This window comes from Ahaetulla prasina, chromosome 13 (genome assembly GCF_028640845.1).
Source record: "Ahaetulla prasina isolate Xishuangbanna chromosome 13, ASM2864084v1, whole genome shotgun sequence".
Classification (NCBI taxonomy): Eukaryota; Metazoa; Chordata; class Lepidosauria; order Squamata; family Colubridae; genus Ahaetulla; species Ahaetulla prasina.
This window is the reverse complement of record NC_080551.1, coordinates 9,536,901-9,557,500: the sequence shown is the minus strand read 5'-3', so window position 1 is coordinate 9,557,500 and position 20,600 is coordinate 9,536,901. Positions and strand designations below refer to the sequence as shown.

Here is a 20,600-nt window from a genome sequence, read left to right as displayed (position 1 = left end):
CTCAAAAGTTTTGATGCATTGGGTTATACAAAATAACCAGGCGAGCAGCAAATGAGACATGACAATTGGTGAGTGCTTTTTATAAAGATGTGAATAAAAATTATAAAATCGAGGAAAGGTATTTTTAGGAGGTTAAATTTGAAAATTTAACTAAATCGTACATTAGCTCTCTCTGGAACAAGTTTAGGATTTTCGCTTAAACTGCCTTGGGGTAACCTTTGGCACTGGATATTCTCATTGCCAAGTGTCCATTAAGCTGCTGGCTTGGATTTATGGGACTTGTAGTCCTAACACACCTGGATAGACAGTAAAAACTCTTTCTTCACAGAACTTGTACAGTTTTGATCATATATCCTGATGTGGAGAAGTACAACTCTACAGTATTTGGGAGTTGCCAATTCCTCGCAAGCTCTCTGCATCCCTGGAGTTAATCTTGTTAATCCAATTTTTTTTAATATAAGGAAACACTTTTTAAGAGAGAAGGGAATGTGCTAAAGAGCAAATTACAAGTTTTAATGTGTTTTCAAGAATGGCTCCAAGCCACAACTGGTGGCTGGTTGGAATCCTTTCCTTAAAAGTGCAATCAGCTGCCAAGAAAACCCAAAAATAGCAGCAGAAAAACTAGCACGAGTGGCAGATGCCATCGGGCAAGGTGGATGCATCCTGTTATTATGCAAACGATGCTTCAGATGTCATGGTACAAATACACAACTGCATTGGTTTCCTGTTGTGGTGGTTAGTTATGAGTGCCCATCTCTCCAGGTGAATGGCCAGGGGTGGAACCACACATTGTAAGTGCCACATTACAATTAAGTCTACCAAACTTCTAGGGTAGCCCTTTTTATAAATTCTCAATATGCACACAATGCCAACAGGATTGCCTACAGGTAGTTGTTGACTTCTGACCACAATTGAGCTCAAAATTTCCGTTAATAAGAAAGGCAGATTTGTCTCATGTTAGGACAAATTTTTTTTTACCACAGTTAAGAAAACAGTCCTTAAGTTACTAACACAGTCATTAAGTGAATCTGGCTTCTCTACTGACTTTGCTGGTCAGAAGGTCACAAAATGGCACGAGACCCTACGACACCGCAACCGTCATAAATATGAGTCGATTGTCAAGCATCTGAATTTTGATCACGTGGATCATGGAGATGCTGCAATAGTCAGGGATCGTAAGTCACTTTTTTTCACTGCCCTTGCAACTTCAAACGGTCACTAAGCAAACTGTCACTAAATCAAGAACTCCCTTTGTGGGGGAGTTTCTCCTGCTTTCATTCATTCTCAAAGAAAAAAAAAATCTTTCCAATGAAAATCCCATCAGCTTCAACAGCCTTAAATGCCCTCGGTTTTCAGCCATACAAGGCACACCTTCCCAAATTATAGATGAAGGCGTCATGGCTGCCATTCTGCTAAGCTACACATGGCAAGCTGACAGCCTGACTTTAATAATGGGGGGAGACAATGGGGATAGGGACGCCCAAAGGGAACCAGGAGGAATTGAAAGCAAGGCATCCTGTGGAAAGCACCAGCCATCTTAAGGTTACACTAAAAGAATGAGAGACAGGCTGCATTTCCCAAACAATTTGTTAACGTCTAATTGGGCAGTAGGGGGACGCGGTGACTCAGAGGCTAAGACGCTGAGGTTGTCAATCGACAGGTCGGCAGTTCAGCGGTTCGAATCCCTAGTGCCGCGTAATAGGGTGAGCTCCCATTACCTGTCCCAACTTTTGCCAACCTAGCAGTTCGAAAGCACGTAAAAAAAATGCAAGTAGAAAAATAGGGACCACTTTTGATGGGAAGGTAACAGTGTTCTGTGCACCTTTGGTGTTTAGTCATGCCAACCACATGACCACGAAGACATCTTCTGACAGCGCTGGCTCTTCAGCTTTGAAATGGAGATGAGCACCACCCCCTAGAGTTGGGAAAGATGTGCGAGGGGAATCCTAATTGGACAGTGTCTGATAATCAGGGGGTTGGCCATGATCAAGGAAAAGTTAACTATAATGTTTGCGTGCAAAAATCTCAGATCCAGCTTTGCCCCTTGTAACCATTTGACTTTAGTACAGTATACTTTTGGCTAATCAGGGGCCAGGAGTCTTTCTTTCCCAATTGACCAAGTTGGGACGATTGACAGAAAGGTTTCAACCAGAAAGACAGGGGATACATTTCTGCTTTGGCCCCAATGGCCTGATTCTTTTTTGACCCCAAACTCACCAATCACTCTTTCCACAATCTGATACTGTTTGTTCAACTCAGCCGCCAGTTCCTGTTGGCAGTTGAAATATTCTACGTCTTCCGGGGTGACTTTTTCCAACCTGGGTCCAAAAATAAAAAGAACAAATCAGGTTTTTTGCAACAGGCGTGTTGTGACTATTCTGATCTTACTATTGCACCAAACTTTTAGAAGCGGGGCTGGGCGCACCCCAAATCTCATGAAATCTCTGATGAAAATTCAGCTTTCTTAAATGGTTTACAACATATGAGTGGCTTGATGTTCGTTGAAAAGATATGACTTTTTTAAAAAAAAGTTCAAAAACTGGTTTTTAGAAAAGTAAAAACGGCTGAAATTTCCTGGAATTGAAGCCAGGTGGGATTGCCATATAAAATTTTATGGCTTTTATCTGAAAAAAGTGGTTGTAGCCCAGGGATGGGTTCTACCTACCTTTACTACCAGTTTGCAACAGGGCCACTTCTCTGCATGGTTCACTCATGCAGAAGCTTCCTGATGATGTCTGGGTTGGTGGGCAACACACCACTGTTGTAGCTAGTTTCAAAACTATTTGATTCCACATAGGAAAGGCTTCTGTATCTACTTTCCAGATGTCCACTTTAGGAGCAGAAATCAGGATCCTGACTACTACAGAGATGCAAAAACCTACCCCTTTCAGACATGAAACTGTGCAGCAGGTTGTCAAGGTTCCAGAAAAACCTCCTCTGCATAAAAAAACCTCAGAAGCCATTGTCTTTCAGAGTTCTTTACTAGCATAAGGAAACTGGACACGATGAGTGAAATTCCAAAACTGAACTTCCGGATTCTTTTCCCCAGTTATACAAACCCCAAGAGTCCCACCCCCCTAACCCCTTTGCTGGTCACATGGTCCAACGTCCTTCCACTTTATTCGAAACCTCTTCTTGCCCTCCTTCTGCAGATGTGATCACAATCCAACCTTGACCGCTTGAAGAATGTTACCATACCCCTCAACCCCACTTCCTCCCTTCAGGGGAAAAATGTGGCAGCGTCAGGAAACCTAAGGCCTAGTATGGTTTCCAGGCCTGACACAGGTTTAGACAACTTCTAAAGATATGGGAAGGACACCCTTTACTTATCTTGGAGTGATCGGTGTCTGCAGGCAGTATTTTTTACAAGGAACTTCGGATGGCTTTTTTGTTTTAAATCCATCTCATTGGGGTGTTTCTATTTAATCTGCTAGGGATCCATCAGTTTTTAGTACAAGTAGTCCTCGACTTACAACTGTTCCTTTAGTGACCGAAGTTACAACATCACTTAGAAAAAGTGACTTACAACCATTTTGCACACTTACAACTGTTACAGCATCCCCATGGTCGGTCACGCTATCAAAATTCAAACAGTTGGCAACTGACTCACATTTATGATGGTCCCAGTGTCCTGGGATCATGTGATCCCCTTTTGGGTCCTTCTGACCAGCAAAGTCAATGGGTAAACCATTCACTTAACAAACATGTAGCTAACTGAACTACTGCCATGCTTCACTTAACAACTGTGGTGAGAAAGACCAAAAAAGGGGACGAAAGTCACTTAACAAAGGTCTCACTTAGCAACATACATTTTGGACTCAATTGTGGTTGTACTTTGAGGACTACCAGTAATCAGATGTGTTCAAATTGTTTCTTGGGCAAATATGCATAATAAATGAGAAAATCGGGGCTGTCTGGACATCAGAAATATTGAAAATAAATACAGCAATGGAGAGAGATAAGAAGGACAGAGATGGAAAGGAAGAAGGAGGGAGAGAGAAAGAAGAAAGGGAAGAGGAGAGGAGGAAAGGTAGGGGAAATAAGAGTAGGAGAGAAGGTTAGATAGGGAGGAAGTAGAGTGGAGGGGGAGAAAGGAAGGGGAAGCAGAGAAGGAGTAAGAAAGGCGAGAAGAAAGTAGGTAGGAAGAAAGGACGGAGGGAAAGGAGTGAGAGGAGAAGAAAGGATTGCTGTGAAAAGAAAAATATGAAATGGAAGAAAGGCAACCCCGAATATATTTGAATATATTAGGATAAAAATTGAAATAAGTTAAAAAAAAAAGAATGAAAGAGAATGAACATGAATAAAAATGGAGAAATTAGAACTTGAGGGCGAAAGATGATGTGACTTAACAAAATGAGCAAGGAAATATTAGGAAATGAATAAAAACTATGAAAAAAGAATAGCTTGGCAAAAACCTTAACTAAGTAAAATATATTTGACTATATTGAATTGTACAAGATATGATATGGCCAATACTCTGTTCATAAAACATGTGTGTGTATAGGGGGGAAACTAAAAAAATCAATAAAAACTTGTTCTAAAAAAAAATGTTTCTTGGGCCACCAAAAAAAAAAAAGCTTGGGAACCACAGATTGATCTGGGAACTCCCATTTTCCATATAGGAAGCCCACAATTTTAATCCACATTCCTAGCAGGCCGGAAGAAAGAAAAGCCTACCAACTGTTGATGTCTTCTTCTTTCTTCTTGAAGTTCTCCAGCTTCTTGATGCCTTTCACTTTCTGCTGCTGCAAGGACTCCTCACTTTCCCAAGTGCTGTGGATGTACGACCAACCTTTCCATTTCACCAAGTACTGCACTTCCCCTTCCTCCTTTTCTGGGTCAAAATCGGCACAGGGATCACCGTTGGCTTCTGTTGAGTAGACAGTGGTGGAGGCCCCGATGGCTGCCAAAGGAACAGAGGGGAAAGGACGTCAACCTTTGCAAAACGGTCTTGGGCCCTTTGCTCCTATGGAGGGCTCCAGTCAGTTCAGCTGTACTCATTTCTAAGCGATTCCATTTCATTTCCCCTATTAAAAAAGTGGGCCAGCGCTTCGCACTCCTTGAAAACGTTCTACTTTTGAGTGTGAGAGCCGTGGTGGCACAGTGGTTAGAATGAGGTACTGCAGGCTACTTCTGCTGACTGCCGGCTGCCAGCAGTTCGGTAGTTCCATTCTCATTGGCCGAAGCTTCTCACTCAGCCTTGCATCCTTCCGAGGTCGGTAAAATGAGGGCCCAGATTGTGGGGGGCAATATGTTGAAACTGCTTAGAGAGGGCTGTAAAGCACTGCGAAGCGGTATATAAGTCTAAGTGCTACCGCTATTGCTTTTGCTCTCGGTCTTTGTTGTGCTTCTCCGTAGCTCTGGGAGTTTTCCCGAACACGCCAATCCCAAAACTGAAAAGCCAGGTTCTTTCAACCCCTTAAAGGTCCTCTTCAGAGAATTGGCTTGAATGATCAGTTGGGTGCAGTGGTGGGATTCAAATAATTTAACAACCGGTTCTCTCCCCTAATGATTTCTTTGAAAACCAGTTCACCAAACTGCTCAGAAAGTTAACAACCGGTTCTCCCGAAGTGGTACGAACTGGCTGAATCCCACCACTGGTTGGGTGTCAGGGTAAGGTGTACAGACCTAATGGCATTATACTGCAAAGCCCTCTACCCTTGATTTGGTCTACACTCAAAGAGGTCTTTATAAAGTCAAAACAAATCCAGTTTGCCTTGTTCAAGGGAACCCTCCCTTTTGCAATACAAAGCTAGTTTTACAAAGCCTTGTTTGGTACGATAAAGCAGTCCTCCTTAGGATGAAATCGCCAAACATAATATGCCCCAAACTGAGAATTTTGCATGCTGTACCAGTAGAAGAGAATATTTTTAGTTCAGGGTTGAAACGAAGGGTCCTTGGTGCTCTCTGAGCTTGGTGGTTTCATTACCCAACTAGGGAACATCATCAGTGCTAGAACTGAATGGGATTGGAAGAGGAGGAGGAAGATGAAGAGGCAGCGGAGGAAGAAGAAAAATAATATGTGATCCTTGGTGCTCTCTGAGCTTGGTGGTTTTCTTGAAGACATTTCATTACCCAACTAGGGAACATCATCAGCGCTAGGAGGGAGTGGGATTTGTAGAGGAGGAGAGGGAGGAGGAGGAGGACTGTGAGGTCCTTGGTCCTCTCTGAGCTTGGTGGTTTTCTTGCAGACGTTTCACTACTCCAACTAAGAAACGTCAGGAGCACTGATGATATTACCTAGTTTGAGAAAAGAAATAGCTGCAAGAAAACAACCAAGATCAAAGAGCACTAAGGACCCAGTCTGCAAGCTGTGTTTGCAGAGTCAGGGATTCTAGAAGCAAAGGTGCTATCTCTGGAAGGATCCAACTTGGAGAAGGGTACTTTTAACTGGTGCCTACGTCTACAAGCAAGAAACACTGCTAGGAATATCTGTGTTGTGTCTCGCCCGCTTTCACCGCAGCCGGGGCCTTCTTATCTGCTTCCGAATGTTGAGGAATGTCCTAGTCTGCCTCCCGGCCCCAGCCCTGGCTCCATGCCCAGACAGGCTGAGGAGGAAGAAGTACCTCCAGCCCCCAGCTCTGGCTCCATGCCCAGGCAAACAGAGCAACTAGACCCCTCCCCCTCCCCCACAGCATGTGAGCCTGAGGAAGGTCAATTACCAACAGCTGCAGACTGGAGTGACCCTCGCTTCAGAAGAATTGATAGGCGGCGGCGACAGAAGGAAGGGAGGGGCAGGCCTGGATAAGTGCTGAGTCATGGAGCCACACCCCATGGTCTATATAAAGGATCTGCTTTCTGGCATTCTCTGAGTCAGGCAAAGTCTAATATATCTTGCTGAAGTCACTTTCTGGTCTCCTGCCTGCTTTGAGAACTTTGCTAGGACTTTGGCAGAGCTGCAGAGGCACGCCTGATTTTGGATTTCCCTGACCCGGCCGTCAGTGGAGGAGTGAGACACGACAATCTGAATCCAAGGAATATTTTCTTGCACTCACCTCCTTTCTTGCCTATTCTCTTCTCCAGTACTTTCTCAATGGTTTCACTGTTACTCTGCTGCTCTTCTGCCCCTTCGCCTGTCATCTCAATCAAGTCGTCTGAATCGGTCTCAAAGTCATCGTCTTCCTTGTAACTGTGCACAAGACCATGCACACGGACAAGTTCAGGTTTTTCCTTCTGCCGAATGGGTTCGCCATGTAAATAAAAGTGGGTTTTCCCCCCCAACTTTGGCCACTTCCAGGTGGGTGGACTGCAACCCTTGTCACCAATAGCTATTCTAACACTGGAGTTCTGGGATTTGAAGTCCACCCATCTGGAAATGGCCAGAACTGGGAAACAAGGAACTAAAGAGATGATTTTTACAAGCTAGCAAGAGAGCTTAACATCTCCAAGCCAGCCTGTGCTCAAAGGGAAAATTCTTTGTTTTTAAAACATGTTTTTTTATTTTATAAACAAATAAACATACAAGACATAATCAATTATTCAGTGTATCATCTAGGTACGTCTTTTGTGACTTCTTCTTCTTCTTACTCCTCTGATCTTCATCATTTCTTAATATTTTCCATTCATTTGTTATAACATTCTCCCCACGTTATTCATTTATCATAACGTTCTCCCTGTCAGCGTTCCAGAAAACCCCCTCCTGCAGAAAAGACTCTGAGGCAAACATCTTTCAAAGTTTTTTTTACTAGCATAGGTAAACTGGCACAGCTGGATGAACTCCGAATTTGGAGATCCGGGTTTTTCCTCAGTAGTACAAAACCCCAGACCACCATCCCTTGACTCCTCTGCCGATCACGTGCTCCAATCACCAACCGTCCCATCTCGAGACATCACTCCGACCACGCCTTCTCTGGCCTGACCTTGACCGGCAGGAAGAATGTTATTATGTCTAATGGCCCATTGTATCAACCCCACCTCCCTTCTCCTACTTTCCCACACAGGAGAAAGTGGCAGCGTGTAGAAGCCATCGGCCTAGTATGGCTTCCGAAGCTGACACTCCCCATATTTCTTGCTTACTATTAATACATTTATCTATCCTCACTCTCCCCTTTCTTCTTCGTTTCATTGCAACATTACCATATACACATATACATACATACATACATACATACATACATACATACATACATGTTTTTGTAGGTTTTCACGGGTATAGGTATTTAGGTCTTGGCATTTTCGGGTCTTTTCCCGTGTAAGGTTGAGAGTATCTTGGCGACGTTTCGACGAGGTCTCACTCATCATCTTCAGACACCAGCCTGAAGATGATGAGTGAGACCTCGTCGAAACGTCGCCAAGATACTCTCAACCTTACACGGGAAAAGACCCGAAAATGCCAAGACCCCCCCACACACACACATATATCCTCTAACCAATGGTAAACTTGTCCCCATATCTTAAAATATTCCGATTCCTCTCTTTCTTTAATTATCAAAGTCAATCTATTCATGTCTGCACAAACTAGTTTTTTTTTTAATTACTTCCCCCTCTGAAGGGATTTTCTCTGCTTCCCATCTTTGCGCAAATACTATTCTCGCTGCAGTTATTACATGTATAATCAAATATATATTTCCTTTACTAATTTTCTCTGGTAGGATACCCAATAGGAAGAGCTCAGGTTTTAATTCTATATGTTGTTGTTGTAGCATTTCTTCTAGCCATGTTTTAATTCTAGTCCAATGATTTCTCGCTTTTGGACAAGTCCACCACATATGATAATACGATCCTGGTATCTGATGGCATTTCCAACATTTAGCCGATTTAACTTTTCAAAGGGAAAATTCTTGATGGTAAGATGGCACAACAGTGGAATAGTCTAGGGAAGTTGTGGGTTCATCTAAAAGTGAACAACTTCTCATGGATGGTTTAATTGGCTTTCCTGCCCCTTGTAGAGGATTGATCAGAATTTCTCAATCTTGGCAATTTAAAGATGAATGGACTTCAATTCCCAGAATTCTCCAACCAGCTCCAGGATATTGCATAATCTGGGTTCACATGCTAAAGAAAACTATGGTTTGCTCAATGATGGCTTGGTAAGTAAACCATAATGACATAGGCTCACATATTAATTTAAGCATAAACAGGTTAGTTCATACGATGTATGATGGCTGGGTTCAGACAAACAAGTCACCCATGTTGGCTGAGCTCGTGTGAACCCAGCTCTATGTTTTTCTGCCATTACCTGACATTTTTGGCTGCTCGGCGCTTAGTTTGTCTTTTGGGGGTCTCATCCTCCTCCTCCTCCTCTTCCTCTGATGATTCAGTTTTCCTCCGCCTCTTTGCCCGCTGGGGTTTGCTGCTCCTTTTTGGGATGGATTTGCTCGCTGCTCTGAAATGAAACAGACCCAATACAGCAGTAGTAATAGTGGAAATAGCGATAACAACAGATTTATAGACAGCTTCACAGTGCTTTACAGCCCTCTCTAAGCAGTTTACAGAGGAAGGAGGAGGAGAAGAAGATAAAGCAGAAGAAACAGAAGCAGCAGCAGAAGCAGTAGATGAAGAGATAATTAAGAAGATATTGGACTGTGCAGAAATGGGCAGACTTACATTGAAGATTAAACAGAAAGAACATACAGAATACTATCAAACATGGAATGTATTTTTATCAATGGCTGGGGAAAAAAGGGATAAAGATTAGGAATGTAATTTGTATTGTTAAGCAAACAAAACAACCCACACAACACAATGTTTATTAAGCACTAATTAAACGTAATAGTAGAAAATTAATAAAACTTTATTTTAAAAAATGCAGCAGCAGAAGCAGACGCAAAAAAAAAAAAAAGCCCAACTAGGCGGCTCAGTGGCTAAGACACTGAGCTTGTCGATCAGAAAGGTCAGCAGTTCGGTGGTTCAGATCCCTGCGTGAGCAGGGGGTTGGATTAGATGACCTCCAAGGTCCCTTCCAACTCTGTTACTATTAAATCTGTTAAGAAGCAAAAGCAGAAGGAGCAATAGCAATAGCACTTGGACTTATATACCACTTCACAGTGCTTTACAGCCCTCTCTAAGCAGTTTACAGAGTCAGTTTATTGCCCCCAAAAATCTGGGTCCTCATTTTACCGACCTCGGAAGGATGGAAGGAATGAGCCAGTCAGGATCGAACTGCTGGCAGTTGGCAGAATTAACCTACAACACTGCATTCTAACCACTGCGCCACCACGGCTCAGTGGTTGTAATAACAGTTGAACATTTTTTAACACCAGACCAGAAAATCAAGGTTTTGATTTTAATTATTATTATTAGGTGTTAATTATTATTATTAGGTTTCCTCTGTTCAGTCATGTCCGACTCTAGCAGGCTGTGCTCATCTAAATTTCTTAGCTGAGGGAGCCAGCATTGTCCAAAGACATTTCCGTCGTCATGTGGCCAGCATGGCTATACACCAAAGGCACACAGAACGCTGTTACCTTCCCACCGAAGTGGTACCTATTAATCTACTCGCATTTGCTTGCTTTCGAACTGCTAGGTTAGCAGCACCTGGGCAAGTAAAGGGAACTCACCCTAATTGCGCAGGGCTGGGGTCTCAAACCTGAGATGTCAGCTTTGCAGTTGATAATCACAGCATCTTTAACTGCTGAACCAGTTATTGAGACTGGCTGAAATAGCAGAATCTTGCAAGTCTGATGGTGCTGGACCTTCTCCTCCTTTTTATACTTCAGTGAATTCAGGCGGTCTCTACCTCAGCCACTTCCAAATGCTATCTCACTGTTCTGTACTTAAAAAAACACACTGTTGTGTCTCGTCCGATCTCACCACAGCCGGGGCCTTCTTATCTGCTTCCGAACACGGAGGAATGTCCTAGTATGCCTCCCGGCCCCAGACCTGGCTCCATGCCCAGACAGGCTGAAGAGGAGGAAGTATCTCCAGCCTCCAGCTCTGGCTCCATGCCCAGGCAAATGGAGAAACTAGACCCCTCCCCCTCCTCCACAGCATGTGAGCCTGAGGGAGGTCAATTGCCAACAGCTGCAGACTGGAGTGACCCTCGCGTCAGAAGACTTGATAGACGGAGGCAACAGAAGGAAGGGAGGGGCAGGCCTGGATAAGTGCTGAGTCATGGAGCCACACCCCATGGCCTATGTAAAGGACCTGCTTTCTGGCATTCTCTGAGTCAGGCAAAGTCTAAACATATCTTGCTGAAGTCACTTTCTGGTCTCCTGCCTGCCCTGAGGACTTTGCTAGGACTTTGGCAGAGCTGCAGAGGCAAGCCTGATTCGGATTTCCCTGACCCGGCCGTCAGCGGAGGAGTGGGACACGACATCCACACACTTTTCCACCCTTTTTGCCTGGGCACTGGTTCCTGTATATTTCAATCAAAGTCATCTTCCTTAACTCTTGTTCTATCCTAGAAATTTTTGCCATTCTTCTGTCTTCCCGCTAGGTAACGCTTCCATCATTGCACCCAAAATACCAACTCACAATGAAAGGGTAGAAGGACAAGGGGTACGTCAAGGCAGGCAGTATCGGTTTTCTCACCTTCTTGAACTGAGTCTTCTGGACCTCACTTTCTTCACTTCTTGTTCACTTTCTCCACTGGAGCCTTGATCTTCAATATCATCTTCGTCATCATCCCCAGATCCCTCCCTCTTCCATTTACCTCTGTGTCTATAAAAGTTGATAAGGAGTATAAGCGTTAATGACCGTTACTATGATCCATTATCGTGGTTGCTTTTACATGCCAACTAATTAACACCCCCTTCCCCCAAATAGGTAAGAAGGCCTAGATATACAGAATATTCATCTAATGTTAAGACCATTAAGTTATTAACTAGGGCTGTGCAGAAATACATCCGTAAAGAATGGGCAACCTCTTTAAAGTAGCGGCATCTTTCCTCGAGATGATGTGGCTGCCCTTTGCAGCAACCTGCGATTTCAGGAAAGGACAAGGCTCCTTTAAAGAGCGAAAAGCAGGCTTTGCTCCAAAGCACCATTCAGAAACTCCCCATTTAGCTCTGTTATTAACAATGACATATATTCAATTAACAGTTCAATTAAAAGCAAACAGTTCGACTAAATACCCACAATCCAGGTTACTCAAAAGGCCCCCTATTTAATACTCCTGGCAATGAAATGTTCTTTTAAAGGACAAAGACACATGAGGTCTCATAACCAGGATATCATTTTAGTTTCCAGCTAAGATTGAGGCTATTAGGGGAGGAGAGTCCACAAACCACAAACAATCATCCGAGGACTTCTCAACCTTGGCACCTTGAGGATGCGTGAACTTCACAGGCTGGCTGGGGGTATTCTGGAAGCCGCCATCCATGTGTCTTGAAGCCACCAAGGTTGAGAAACTTTGGTCTAAAGCAGCCCACTGATGGAGAAGTAGCCTTTAGCAGATGGAAGACATTTTGCTTTCTTCCTAGGGAAGGAAATGCAGGTGGCTGGGCTGGTATCCACTCTTCCCTCTCCATGGAACAGTTCCAGAAAAGGAAGGATTGTGCCTGTTTCTCCTACCAATCTAGCAAGCATCTAGTGTGCCAGAAGAGAAGAGGACAAACATCCATATATACGTCTTCATGCAACCTGTGTTTTATGCAGGTTTCTCTGGGTGTACGTGGAATAGGGTAAATGGTACAAATGCGTATGGAGAAGGACAAGATTTCTTCAAGTCAAACTCGGCTGAAGACTTCACAGAGGCCTGCAAGTAGTTTTCTAGGCAGTGTTACAGAAGTAGCTCCCTTCGTCTTAAGTTTTAATATCCAAACCAAATGTATAACTTTGGGGTTTTGTATGACTGTATAACTTGTTGCTGTATCCTTACGACGTATATTGTTTGATGATTTGATTGCTTATTTGTACCCTATGACTATCATGAAGTGTTGTACCTTATGATTCTTGATGAATGTCTTCTCTTTTTATGTACACTAAGAGCATATGCACCAAAGACAAATTCCTTGGCCAATAAAGAATTTTCTTTCTTTCTTTCTTTCTTTCTTTCTTTCTTTCTTTCTTTCTTTCTTTCTTTCTTTCTTTCTTTCTTTCTTTCTTTTTCTATCTATCTATCTATCTATCTATCTATCTATCTATCTATCTATCTATCTATCTATCTATCTATCTATCTATCTATCTATCTATCACTACTATCTATCTACCTACCTACCTACCTATCTATCATCTCTATCTATTTTTTGTATTGGTTTCCCTTCCAAGGATACAAGGTCAGTCAAGTTCAACTAAGTGTTGCCACCTCCTGGAAGAAAGGCGGACTATATAGCTAGTCCTCGACTTGCAACAGTTCATTTAAGGAGCATTCAAAGTTACAACAGCACTGAACAAAAAATGATGACAATTTTTCACACGACCGGGTGTGGCATCCCCATGGTCATGGGGTCCAAATTAAGATGCTTGGCAACTGTTCAGTTGCATTGTTCCCGGGTCATGTGATCCCGTTTTGTGACCTTCTGACAAGCAAAGTCAATGGGGAAGTCAGATTCACTTAACAACCATGTGACTAACTGAACGGCTGCAGTGATTCACTTAACAAATGTGGCAAAAGAAAGGTCATAAAATGGGGCAAAATTCACTCAACAACAGTCTCCCTTAGTAACAGAACTTTTGGGTCAATTGTGGTTGTTCATTGAGGATTACCTTTACACTTATATATATACACATAGGTTCTATTTTAAAAAATGAACGGCTGAATGAATTTTGAATGAATGAATTCATTGAATGAATGAATTCATCGAATGAATGAAAGTTGAGATACTGCATTCATGACTGGAGGAAAGATTTTTTAAAAATCGTATGTTCCTCAAGTTTGACTGCTGGAAACATTACAGAAATTGTTTGTTGCTGCCTACAATCCTGAAATTTCTTGCCGATTTCTCCTCAACCAATTACCAACAAGACCTTGCCCATCATGGCTTCCTAGATTAAACCTCATTGTCCAGGAGTTATCACTTGTTGGGTACGTGGTACAAATCTGATTACAAGCCTGATGCAGTTTCCAGGGTGCAAAACTGATTTCATATTGCAGGATTCAATCTAGGTTGGTCACTGGGACCAAAGGTTTGGTCTTCTGAGCTTTCGGATTTGTGCTGGAGCCCCTCCTCAGGGAACTCCTCTCTCTCTCTCTCTCTCTCTCTCTGAGTCCCTTGGGAGATAGGGCGGTATATAAATATGATTAAATAAATATGATTAAATAAATAAATAAATCTCTCTCCAGAAATGTGTACAAACTCCAAGGATGGGCTCCAGCCCGAGTCCAAAAGACTAACTCTCTGATCTTGGTGACCATCCCAAATTAGATCCTGCAACATTATCCTGCGACCCGTATATTTGCCTTCATTCGTTGACATGTGGAGTAGGATTTGGTCTTTAAGCCAGGTATAGGCAACCAGCGTGCGACCTTCATTTTCCCGACCTGCAGTTCCCAGAGCTAGACTGGTCTAATGATTAAGGGGTAGGACTGGGAATAGAGGAACCATGAATTCTAGCCCTGGCTTAGTCACAAAGTCAGATGGATGACTTTGGACCAGTCCCTTTCTCTGAACCCTAAGAAGGAGTCAAGGGCAAACAACTTCTAAAAACTTTGCCTAGAAAACTCCATGTTCCATGTAGCCACCAAGGGTGAAGTCTGAGGAGAAGACAAACAAAGAAGGGAAAGTGACCCCAGGTGGGTAATGATGATTATGATGTATGGAAGGTATGATCGTGGATGAGGATCAGAGTTAAGTTTTGAGCTGACAAGGCAGCATTTATTTTTCTTTGCTATTTCCTATTTGTCTTCTGCCACAAAACTCTTGTGCATAACCATATCACCACGATTTTAAGTAATTTTCCAGTGGTGGAAATGCACCAGTGGTGGAATTCAATTTTTTTTACTACCGGTTCTGTGGGCGTGGTGTGGCTTGGTGGGCGTGGCAGGGGAAGGATACTGCAAAATCTCCATTCCCACCCCACTCCAGGGGGAAGGATACTGCAAAATCTCCATTCCCACCCCACTCCAGGGGAAGGATACTGCAAAATCCCCATTCCCTCCCCACTCCTGGGGGAAGGATATTGCAAAATCCCCATTTTAAATCTCATTCCCACCCCACGCTGGGGCCAGCCAGAGGTAGTATTTGCCGGTTCTCCAAACAACTCAGAATTTCCATAACCTGTCAGAACCTGCTGAATAGCACCTCTGGTCTGGAAGTAGCCCTAAAGCATCAGCACCTACATGTGGGCCAGAACGTGGCTGGGAGAAGAGGGAAGTTGATCTGTAGGACAGCACCTGTTGTAGAACCATCGTTTCTTCACACAAAGGTTCTTTGTAGAAAATGTTTCTACATTTTTCTTCTTTGGGGGAAGGTAGGAACTATAAATGGGAGAGGAACCCTTTGGCTTGAACTACTATTCAAAAGAGGGGACTTTAAGATTTCCCTCCTTTGAACAGAAACAAGGAACTCCTTCCATCTTCAAATGTCTTCAAATGAGATTCTCAGTCATCCAGGTCCTGGTTGTCCCAAAGTGCTTTTTATTTTCTAAGAGGCAACTGGACTCTCTGGTTTTTCTTTGAAGACGTTTTGCTTCTCATCCAAGAAGCTTCTTCAAGCTGAAGAAGCTTCTCAAGAGCTGAAGAAGCTTCTTGGATGAGAAGCGAAACGTCTTCAAAGAAAAACCAGAAAGTCCAGTTGCCCCTTGGAGTCCTTCTACCCTCCTTTATTTCTTTAGCCGTCCAATTTAGAATGATTTTATTATTATTTTTGCATCTTCAAGGTGGTTTCCAGATCAACAGGGAACAAAAATTGGATCTTTTTAAAAAAAACACAACAACAACAGAACAGCAATATTTCCCAATCAGGGCCCTTTATTTGAAATTCGGCAATCGCTTTACTAGTCAGCCTCTGAGATTATGGGATGTAGAAGTTCACCCGGCTGGAGAAAGCTATTCTAATACTTCGAAAATATGACGTGCAGAATCCAAGATGGAGAAGGTTGAAACGAAGCACCTTGTAACTAACCTTCCAACCATCCACTACAGATAGTCCTCGACTTACAACCGTTCATTTAGTGACCGTTTGAAGCTGCCACGGCACTGAAAAAAAGCGCATACTGCAGTCTCCCCATGCTCAGGTGATCGAAATTCAGACACCTGGCAACTGGCTCATATTTATGATGGGCTGCCGTGTCTCCCAGGGTTACGCGATCCCCTTTTGTGACCTTCTCACAAGCAAAGTTAACGGGGAAAGCCAGATTCACTTTAACAACCGTGTCCACTAACTTAACTGCAGTGATTCACTTAACAACTATGGCAAGGAAGGTCGTATAATGAGGCGAAGCTTACATAACAGCTGTCTCGCTGAGCAACAGGAAATGTCGGGTCGTAAGTTGAGGGCTACCCATACAGACGCGAAAATCCTTTCAGAGAAAAAGGAAAACTAAATTTGTTTCAGAAACGAGGCGGAGTCCTCGTAACTTACATTTTTCTCACTTGTCTTGAACTTCTTCTTTTGGGACTCTCACTTTCAGATTCGCTATGCCCCTTGAACGGGAAGAGAGAAGGAGGGAGAAGAGAGGGAAGGAGCAATAAGAGAGATTGCTGGTTGATGGCTGCGTTATTTCACTTGCAAATATTCTTGGCATCCTTGAAGGTTGTTGTACGCGCCTTGGCTCATTCCCCCAGATTCAAAGCCAACATAATCCAAAGGGAGGCATTCGCTACCACACAGCAAATAAACAGGCAACACCCTTTTTGGCCCATGATCCCAACAGTTCTGTGGTGTTGTGTTTGTTTCGTTCGTGTTTTTTTTTTAAAAAAAAAAACAGGAACTCTGTTACATCGTGAACACAAGTGGGCAAAGGTACTTGAAAAAGAAAGCCAAATTGACGACAAGAGGATCAAAGAATAGCCAAAAAAAGAAGGAAGAGGGTCACCACCAACAGAAGCCACACACCTAAGACTTTCCAAGCCCTGCAGAAGACAGGATGCAAGCTGCAGGAAGGGACAGTCTTCTTCACCTGTACATGGGCTCCCACTTAAGGGGAGGATCAGTATTGTGGGGTCTTTGGTGCACTGATGATGTTACCTAGTTTGGTAATGAAACGTCTGCAAGAAAATAACCAAGCTCAGAGAGCACCAAGGACCCAACAGTTCAACCTTAAGCTATAAATTTTCTCTTCTGTCAGTTCAGGAGACTGCCATACCTGGATTTCAAAGGCACATCATGATGATACATACTCCCAAAACTTTGAGGGATCAGGAACAATGCCCCCTCCCCCCAAAAAAATATGGGGAAGGGCTGAATAAACACTTCTAAAATTCCATTTCAATTTAAAACCATACAATTTCAGTTTCATACTTTCAAAATCTTCTTCTTGTTGTTGTTGTTGTTCTTGCATTGAATGGAATTAGTAAGCCACTGAGAGTCTCTCAATTGCAGTGGGTGGAAAATCATTGATTAATTACCATAGACAGGTAATTAATATTAATAATAAAAGTAATATTATTAATAAAAAATAATATTATTAATAAAAGGAAAAAAAGAGAAAGAGGAGGAGGAGGAGGAGAAGGGGAGGGAAAGCCCTTAAAATACATCTCCTAATTTTTATACAAGATTACTCTTATGCTTACAGATATTTATTAAATCTTCTTAAACAATTAAACCATTAACACATTGTTCTGTTCACTCCAAATAGTAAGGAAAAAGAGAAACTACAGGACAGCTAAATGCCCATAAATCTGGATAACCTTGTCTCAAAGTAATAAATTGCCCTATTGATGGACAGCTCGTTCAGTGCAAAATGGGTGCTCAGAGGCCAGAATGTGGGATTTGCACACGTATGTAACAGTTCTCACAGGTAAACAGGGTGAAAGGGACTCCACAAAGGTAGTGTACCCCACCACAAAAATCTGCTTGAGACTGACAAAAAGACACCTAGAAATGGAATCATCAGTTGTTTCTTCAGTGTTCTTTCCCTGTGAGAACAGGGCAACATTATTTAAATTATAGGTGACAAAGAGTGTTAAGAAAATGAGCTGCTATGTTAGATACAGAAATCTAAGTAATATTAGAAACAGGTAAAGAGAATAAGACGATCTTTGTAGTCAACAGCTGGGCACATTTGTCTCTTTCCAGGATCTTTATGAAAGTGTGAAGGTTAGAGTTGCAAATTTTGAAAACAATCTCCAATCCTTAACATGCATCCAAACCCCTTAGAACAGTTAACTGGCTCTCCATATCTGAAGTGTTCACTCAAGCACCCTGCATCAAAAAGAACAGCAAATCTATTTCTTCTTCTGATCTTTCTCCAAGTTACAAATTGTATACGGACTCCCATCTGCCACAAAGATCTCTGCACTGCACTGGCCCATCCTCCGCTAGATCCAGATGAGAGCCTCATTACGGGAGCCAGATGCTGGCATGGAATTATGGGAGCTGACGGTATCCCTTTTGTAGCTATACAAAAGCTTTGCCTCTCTGGTTCCCCCAAGCTTTGAAGGGGACCTTCCTTCTGTCCTCCTGGCCATCATCATCTCTTTGCCCTTCAGGAGCAGAAAAACACAGTCCAAGGCACTCATACACCAAGCGTAGCCATAATGTGGTTTGTTATTTATCTGCTTGGGAAAATGCAAATCCATAATAAGAAAGAAACTGTGTTATGGGAAACTCAAAAAGGGTAGGTTTGCACATCATGCTATTCCAGGACAATTTGCCCCAAAACCTTCCTTCATCCTACCACGTATATCACCTTCTGCATACTTTCCTCCATCAAGGAAAGCATCCAAAAAGTGAATCCAATTTTCTTCAACTGGTTGGGTTCTTTCTTTCTTTCTTTCTTTCTTTCTTTCTTTCTTTCTTTCTTTCTTTCTTTCTTTCTTTCTTTTTCTTTCTCTCTTTCTCTCTTTCTTTCCTTCCTTCCTTTTTCTTTCTATTTTTCTCTCTCTCTCCCTCCCTTTTTTTACTGCAAGTTCAACTTCCTGTTCTGTCCCTTACTGGAGAAATCCCATCAAAATAAAGTTCTCCAGAAGCTTCCATATGTCTTCTCCAACTGAAAAGCTGTAACTCTGTTCTTGAATCAAGAATTATATATGTCTCTTGATGCAGGCGGCAATAAGCAAGAACCCTGAAGCTACTCAAACATAGAAGCAGAAGGTAAAAGCTCTTGTGGTGATAGATCCTCTTTCAAATCTCACTCTTTGATATTGCCTGGTTCTCCAGCCCAGCTCCCTACCCTGCAATAACCCCAAACACACAAACCAGATTGTAAGATATTGTGTGGGTACAGATAACGGAAGAAGCTGGGAGGACCATGGCCATTTTTAGGGCACTTGATGAAATGTTCTGAAGCCCTTCGAGACAAGTTTTGCAATGTTTTGCTTACCTAAACATTCACACTAGTATAAGCCAACAATCCAAAGGCAAACCTCCACCAAGATGTTTAGTCTTAAACTGTGGTTTAAGACAGCGGTCACCAATTGGTGGCCCACGAGAAAAATTTGGTGGTCCGCAGAAAAATTATTTGCATTTTTTATATTGCACTAAATCAGGGGTCCTCAAAGTATGGCCCCTGGGCAGGATATGTGCAATGAACGTTTGTGTTGCTGCAGAGTCTCCCCCTTCGGGGTCTTTTTGTGTGGATTGGAGGGGGGCAGAAATTCCAACTTGGGGTCTGGTGCGGGGCTTTGGAAGAAGTACCACTGGTGATAAAGAGCCAGTTCCAATGGGACTGCCTCGTGGCCTGGAACTGGCTGACCATCTCAGCCTGCTGAACCTCCAGGCACCGATACCTGGCCTTGCACTCCTGCAGATCTTCCCTCTGCTTGGAAAGCCTATGCTCATAGTCCTCAGTGAGGTGCTTCTGCTGAGCACTCCTTCTCGGTCAGATCCAATTTGAACTGAGCTGTTTTGCCAACTCTTTCTTGTGGTGGCTGCTTAGCTCTAACAACCGCTTCCTGTTGGGGCCCTAAGGAGCCTGGGCGGGGTGAGGCGAGGAGTGGCTGGGAGGGGAGGGGTGAGTAGAGGCTGGCAAGGCACCCCTTGATGTGAGTGACATCGAGTTGGCCACACCCACCCAGTCACATGACCACCTAGCGACGCCCACCAGCCAGTCATTAGGCAGATCATATTAGTGGTTCGCGGGATTTAATATTATGAATTTAGTGGTCCCTAAAGTCTGAAAGGTTGGTGACGCCTGGTTTAAGATGTTAGGTGGGACTACTGACTTCTTTGCCCTTTGAAGATCACACTGTCCACGGTGAAGTTGAGGAAATGATCTTCTTGAACTCCTAACCTTGTCACAGCTGAACAGAGAGATACTTCAGATGGTTTTTTTCTAATTTATATAGCACTTTTCTGTACGATCCTGCCAAAATGGTTTTTTTTCTCCTCAAGGTCACATCAGACAAGATAGCAGGAGCTTCTTTGCAAGGTGGAATCATAAAGTGGAAAAGTCAACAGAGAAGAGTAATTTTGGGAGCTCATCCAGAGGGAAGTTAAGGGACCTCTGTTTGCCTAGGACACATGTGGGAAGGTGCTGTAGTTATACGTTTTTGAAAACACATACACCCAATGGAAAAATATTATGCAGGCAAAAGCAGTTCACCATTAAACAAGAAATTGTTAAGGATTCCTAGAAGCACCCTCATTAGATTCCTTAAATAGCAAAAGCAGCATCTA

At 43.0% G+C, this 20,600-nt stretch overlaps 1 protein-coding gene across 4 annotated transcripts in view; it reads right to left on the bottom strand.

Annotated features, from left to right (window-relative positions):
* Positions 1-20,600, bottom strand: part of CHD2 (chromodomain helicase DNA binding protein 2) — an 80,975-nt gene that overhangs the window by 41,580 nt on the left and 18,795 nt on the right. For 3 of the 4 annotated variants that reach the window (XM_058155776.1, XM_058155777.1, XM_058155775.1), the window contains exons 5-10: positions 16,404-16,465; positions 11,473-11,601; positions 9,179-9,325; positions 6,996-7,129; positions 4,678-4,903; positions 2,218-2,318 (exon numbers count right to left, since the gene is read on the bottom strand). In XM_058155776.1, the coding sequence (XP_058011759.1) occupies positions 2,218-2,318; positions 4,678-4,903; positions 6,996-7,129; positions 9,179-9,325; positions 11,473-11,601; positions 16,404-16,465 (799 nt within the window). The remainder of the gene's footprint in view (positions 1-2,217; positions 2,319-4,677; positions 4,904-6,995; positions 7,130-9,178; positions 9,326-11,472; positions 11,602-16,403; positions 16,466-20,600) is intronic. The other variant, XM_058155778.1, reaches the window with a different exon arrangement.